Source organism: Oncorhynchus clarkii, chromosome 9 (genome assembly GCF_045791955.1).
Source record: "Oncorhynchus clarkii lewisi isolate Uvic-CL-2024 chromosome 9, UVic_Ocla_1.0, whole genome shotgun sequence".
Classification (NCBI taxonomy): Eukaryota; Metazoa; Chordata; class Actinopteri; order Salmoniformes; family Salmonidae; genus Oncorhynchus; species Oncorhynchus clarkii.
Window position 1 is genome coordinate 68430675 of NC_092155.1, and position 6000 is coordinate 68436674.

Genomic DNA, 6000 nt, shown 5'->3' on the forward strand with positions numbered 1-6000 from the left:
TTTAAATGTAAAGTCATGTTTTAAATGCATTTTAAATGTAAAGTCATGCGTTTTAAATGTAAAGGCATGTGTTTTAAATGTAAAGGCATGTGTTTTAAATGTGTTTTAAATGTAAAGTCATGTGTTTTAAATGTAAAGTCATGTGTTTAAATGTAAAGTCATGTGTTTTAAATGTAAAGTCATGTGTTTTAAATGTAAAGTCATGTGTTTTAAATGTAAAGTCATGTGTTTTAAATGTAAAGTCATGTGTTTTAAATGTAAAGGCATGTGTTTTAAATGTAAAGGCATGTGTTTTAAATGTAAAGTCATGTGTTTTAAATGTAAAGGCATGTGTTTTAAATGTAAAGTCATGTGTTTTAAATGTAAAGGCATGTGTTTTAAATGTAAAGACATGTGTTTTAAATGTAAAGGCATGTGTTTTAAATGTAAAGGCATGTGTTTTAAATGCATTTTAAATGTAAAGTCATGTGTTTTAAATGTAAAGGCATGTGTTTTAAATGTGTTTTAAATGTAAAGTCATGTGTTTTAAATGTAAAGGCATGTGTTTTAAATGTAAAGTCATGTGTTTTAAATGTAAAGTCATGTGTTTTAAATGTAAAGGCATGTGTTTTAAATGTAAAGTCATGTGTTTTAAATGTAAAGGCATGTAAAGGCATGTGTTTTAAATGTAAAGTCATGTGTTTTAAATGCATTTTAAATGTAAAGTAATGTGTTTTAAATGTAAAGTCATGTGTTTTAAATGTAAAGGCATGTGTTTTAAATGTAAAGTCATGTGTTTTAAATGCATTTTAAATGTAAAGTAATGTGTTTTAAATGTAAAGTCATGTGTTTTAAATGTAAAGTCATGTGTTTTAAATGTAAAGGCATGTGTTTTAAATGTAAAGGCATGTGTTTTAAATGTGTTTTAAATGTAAAGTCATGTGTTTTAAATGTACAGTAATGTGTTTTAAATGTAAAGGCATGTGTTTTAAATGTAAAGGCATGTGTTTTAAATGTAAAGGCATGTGTTTTAAATGTAAAGTCATGTGTTTTAAATGTAAAGTCATGTGTTTTAAATGTAAAGTCATGTGTTTTAAATGTAAAGTCATGTGTTTTAAATGTGTTTTAAATGTAAAGTCATGTGTTTTAAATGTAAAGGCATGTGTTTTAAATGTAAAGTCATGTTTTAAATGCATTTTAAATGTAAAGTCATGCGTTTTAAATGTAAAGTCATGTTTTAAATGTAAAGGCATGTGTTTTAAATGTAAAGGCATGTGTTTTAAATGTGTTTTAAATGTAAAGTCATGTGTTTTAAATGTAAAGTCATGTGTTTAAATGTAAAGTCATGTGTTTTAAATGTAAAGTCATGTGTTTTAAATGTAAAGTCATGTGTTTTAAATGTAAAGTCATGTGTTTTAAATGTAAAGTCATGTGTTTTAAATGTAAAGGCATGTGTTTTAAATGTAAAGGCATGTGTTTTAAATGTAAAGTCATGTGTTTTAAATGTAAAGGCATGTGTTTTAAATGTAAAGTCATGTGTTTTAAATGTAAAGTCATGTGTTTTAAATGTAAAGTCATGTGTTTTAAATGTAAAGTCATGTGTTTTAAATGTGTTTTAAATGTTTAAATGTGGCCAATCCTGAGCCAGAGCACATAGCAATACACGCGCACACACACACACACACACATTACGCACACACACACACACACACTACGCACACACACACACGTGCACACACACACACACACACACACACACACAGCGCAGCTAAAAGACTGACACGTATACAGTACATAACACACACAGTGTCTCTCACGACACAACACACACAACAAAATACATATTTTTGACACATGCTTCTTCCTCACACTAGCAAACAGTTAACCTGCAACACACACCCACACACAGTCTATGAAACATGGTGACTTACAGGGTTTCAGTAGCAGAGCTCCAATCCCCTGCAGCAGCAGTAGAGTTAGTACAGACGGACTAGCAGCAGTAGAGTTAGTACAGACGGACTAGCAGCAGTAGAGTTAGTACAGACGGACTAGCAGCAGTAGAGTTAGTACAGACGGACTAGCAGCAGTAGAGTTAGTACAGACCGACTAGCAGCAGTAGAGTTAGTACAGACCGACTAGCAGCAGTAGAGTTAGTACAGACCGACTAGCAGCAGTAGAGTTAGTACAGACCGACTAGCAGCAGTAGAGTTAGTACAGACCGACTAGCAGCAGTAGAGTTAGTACAGACGGACTAGCAGCAGTAGAGTTAGTACAGACGGACTAGCAGCAGTAGAGTTAGTACTGACGGACTAGCAGCAGTAGAGTTAGTACAGACCGACTAGCAGCAGTAGATTTAGTACAGACGGACCAGCAGCAGTAGAGTTAGTACAGACGGACCAGCAGCAGTAGAGTTAGTACAGACGGACCAGCAGCAGTAGAGTTAGTACAGACGGACTAGCAGCAGTAGAGTTAGTACAGACGGACTAGCAGCAGTAGAGTTAGTACAGACGGACTAGCAGCAGTAGAGTTAGTACAGACGGACTAGCAGCAGTAGAGTTAGTACAGACGGACTAGCAGCAGTAGAGTTAGTACAGACCGACTAGCAGCAGTAGAGTTAGTACAGACCGACTAGCAGCAGTAGAGTTAGTACAGACCGACTAGCAGCAGTAGAGTTAGTACAGACGGACTAGCAGCAGTAGAGTTAATACAGACGGACTAGCAGCAGTAGAGTTAGTACAGACGGACTAGCAGCAGTAGAGTTAGTACAGACGGACTAGCAGCAGTAGAGTTAGTACAGACGGACTAGCAGCAGTAGAGTTAGTACAGACGGACTAGCAGCAGTAGAGTTAGTACAGACCGACTAGCAGCAGTAGAGTTAGTACAGACCGACTAGCAGCAGTAGAGTTAGTACAGACGGACCAGCAGCAGTAGAGTTAGTACAGACGGACTAGCAGCAGTAGAGTTAATACAGACGGACTAGCAGCAGTAGAGTTAGTACAGACGGACTAGCAGAGAGACTGGAAGGAAGGCTTCTGTCTCCCCTCACCCACGTGTGGACTATGAGACTAGAATACTAAATCATGCTGAAGAGGATACGAGAGGACAGGAGAGGATAGGAGAGGACAGGAGAGGATAGGAGAGGACAGGAGAGGATAGGAGAGGACAGGAGAGAAGAGGAGAGGACAGGAGAGAAGAGGAGAGGACAGGAGAGGACAGGATAGGAGAGGACAGGAGAAGACAGGATAGGAGAGGAAAGGAGAGAAGAGAAGAGGAGAGGACATGATAGGAGAGAAGAGGACAGGAGAGAGCTGAAGCATGGTCATGTCATGTGACCAAACACATCTTAATGATATGCTTCCAACACAACACACTTTGACCTCTCCTGTTATCTGTCTGCCATGTCTGGCAAATAGATGCTTTTGACTTTTACTATAATCATAATAATCCATAGGCTACATTTTTGCTGGTATATGGTACCTTCAGGTGTTTGGAAATTGCTCCCAAGGATGAAGCAGACTTGTAGAGGTCTACAATTTCTGATTTTATAACACTTCAATAACACTACGACAGATAGCTTGAGCGTTGTGGAGACGTTGAGTGGATGAGACTATGATAAATAAATCAAGTTTTGAAGAATGCCTGATGATACAACAGAAACATTTGACCTCCCCAAAAATATCAAGACGCAGAGGAAAACAACAACAACTCACCCAAAATCATCCTGGCTTTTCGTTCTCTCTGCTCCTATCGTTTAACAGTGCTCCCTCGTTTCCCCGTCTCTCCGAAGGGACAATGGCTCCAAATTGTTTTCTTATTTTTTCCGCTCGTCTCTCTCTCTCTCTCTCTCTCTCGCTCTCAGCGGAGACTGCTGCTACTACCACCTGCTACCACTGCACACGCTGTCTGTCTGTCCCTCGCTTTGCCTTGCGTCCGCCCTCACCAGGTGATTAACAGTATGTGAGGAGGAGGGGGGGGGGGGGGGTAATGCTGGTGCAGTTGTGCTGCCTGTCTGTCTCAGATAAGCCTCGGGGTTGGGGTGCGTCAGAAACAAGAGGGAGGGGGAGCTACTGGCCAAAGTTGAACTACCTAATGACAGAATGAAAAGCAGCTTCATCTAGATCTTCTACTCCAGAGAAGCCAGAAAATGTGATGGTCTCCAACACAGCTGACAAGCTATATCTGTTCAGTGGGAACATTTCTGAGATGGGAATGCCTTGGTGTCAAACTGGTCTCTCTCTCTCTCTCTCTCTCTCTCTCTCTCTCTCTCTCTTCTTATTTTTGGGGTTATGTATAATCTAAAGAAACCTTACATGTCTGTGCTAAGTGTGCTCTGATTGGAGGCAGCCTCGACCAATGGGAGCAGCAGCAGGCATTTGTCATCATGCAGAGTAAGTCATGAAGGAGACAGCACTGGACTAATAATGTATGTGTGTGTCCCACTCTATCTCCGCCCCCACCCCTCTCTCCTCACTCCTCCGCCCCCAACCCTCTCTCCTCACTCCTCCGCCCAGTGGAATGAACAGCATCGTGTGTCGGCTTGCGTCCGTCGCTTTCTCTCATCGTTTATCGCCCCTGCCCCTCATTCCTCTGTTCTTTGACTCCATGTGATCGATGAACCCTTTTATCCTCTCTTTCTCTCCTTCTCCCCATCCTCCTCTCACTCGTCAACCTATCAGGCTACGCGTTCTGTCACCCTGCTCTATTGCCATCAAAGGACAGGATTTGGATGGAGGGACAGAAAAAGGGGAGGATGGGTAAAAAAAGAGATGGAATAGAAAGTGACAGAGCAAGGAGGGGCAGAGATTAAACTAAAATGCAAACAGAAAGAGGGATGTAGAGACGTGGAGTGACGAGAGGAGAGGACTGGGAGCAACGAGACAGAGAGGAGAGGACTGGGAACAACGAGACAGAGAGATAAGAGAGGAGAGGACTGGGAACAAGGAGACAGAGAGACAAGAGAGGAGAGGACTGGGAACAACGAGACAGAGAGATAAGAGAGGAGAGGACCGGGAGCAATGAGACAGAGAGACAAGAGAGGAGAGGACCGGGAGCAACGAGACAGAGAGACAAGAGAGGAGAGGACCGGGAGCAATGAGACAGAGAGACAAGAGAGGAGAGGACCGGGAGCAACGAGACAGAGAGACAAGAGAGGAGAGTACCGGGAGCAACGAGACAGAGAGATAAGAGAGGAGAGGACCGGGAACAACGAGACAGAGAGACAAGAGAGGAGAGGACCGGGAACAACGAGACAGAGAGACAAGAGAGGAGAGGACCGGGAACAACGAGACAGAGAGACAAGAGAGGAGAGGACCGGGAGCAATGAGACAGAGAGACAAGAGAGGAGAGGACCGGGAGCAACGAGACAGAGAGACAAGAGAGGAGAGGACTCTGGGAGCAACGAGACAGAGAGACAAGAGAGGAGAGGACCGGGAGCAACGAGACAGAGAGACAAGAGAGGAGAGGACCGGGAGCAACGAGACAGAGAGACAAGAGAGGAGAGGACTGGGAGCAACGAGATAGAGAGACAAGAGAGGAGAGGCCCGGGAGAAACGAGACAGAGAGACAAGAGAGGAGAGGACTGGGAGCAACGAGACAGAGAGACAAGAGAGCAGAGGACTGGGAGCAACGAGACAGAGAGACGAGAGGAGAGGACTGGGAGCAATGAGACAGAGAGACAAGAGAGGAGAGGACCGGGAGCAACGAGACAGAGAGAGGAGAGGACTCTGGAAGCAACGAGACAGAGAGACAAGAGAGGAGAGGACCGGGAGCAACGAGACAGAGAGACAAGAGAGGAGAGGACCGGGAGCAACGAGACAAGAGAGGAGAGGACTGGGAGCAACGAGACAGAGAGACAAGAGAGGAGAGGACCGGGAGCAACGAGACAGAGAGACAAGAGAGGAGAGGACCGGGAGCAACGAGACAGAGAGACAAGAGAGGAGAGGCCCGGGAGCAACGAGACAGAGAGACAAGAGAGGAGAGGACCGAGAGCAACGAGACAGAGAGACAAGAGAGGAGAGGACC

The 6000-nt window shown here is 43.4% G+C and overlaps 1 protein-coding gene across 1 annotated transcript in view; it reads right to left on the bottom strand.

The window, feature by feature from the left end:
* Positions 1–3749, bottom strand: part of LOC139416854 (zinc finger protein 385A-like) — a 153835-nt gene extending 150086 nt beyond the window's left edge. Inside the window, exon 1 of the mRNA XM_071165990.1 lies at positions 3690–3749. Within this exon, the coding sequence (XP_071022091.1) occupies positions 3690–3699 (10 nt within the window). The 5' untranslated portion in view covers positions 3700–3749. The remainder of the gene's footprint in view (positions 1–3689) is intronic.
* Between the last annotated feature and the right edge of the window lie 2251 nt (positions 3750–6000).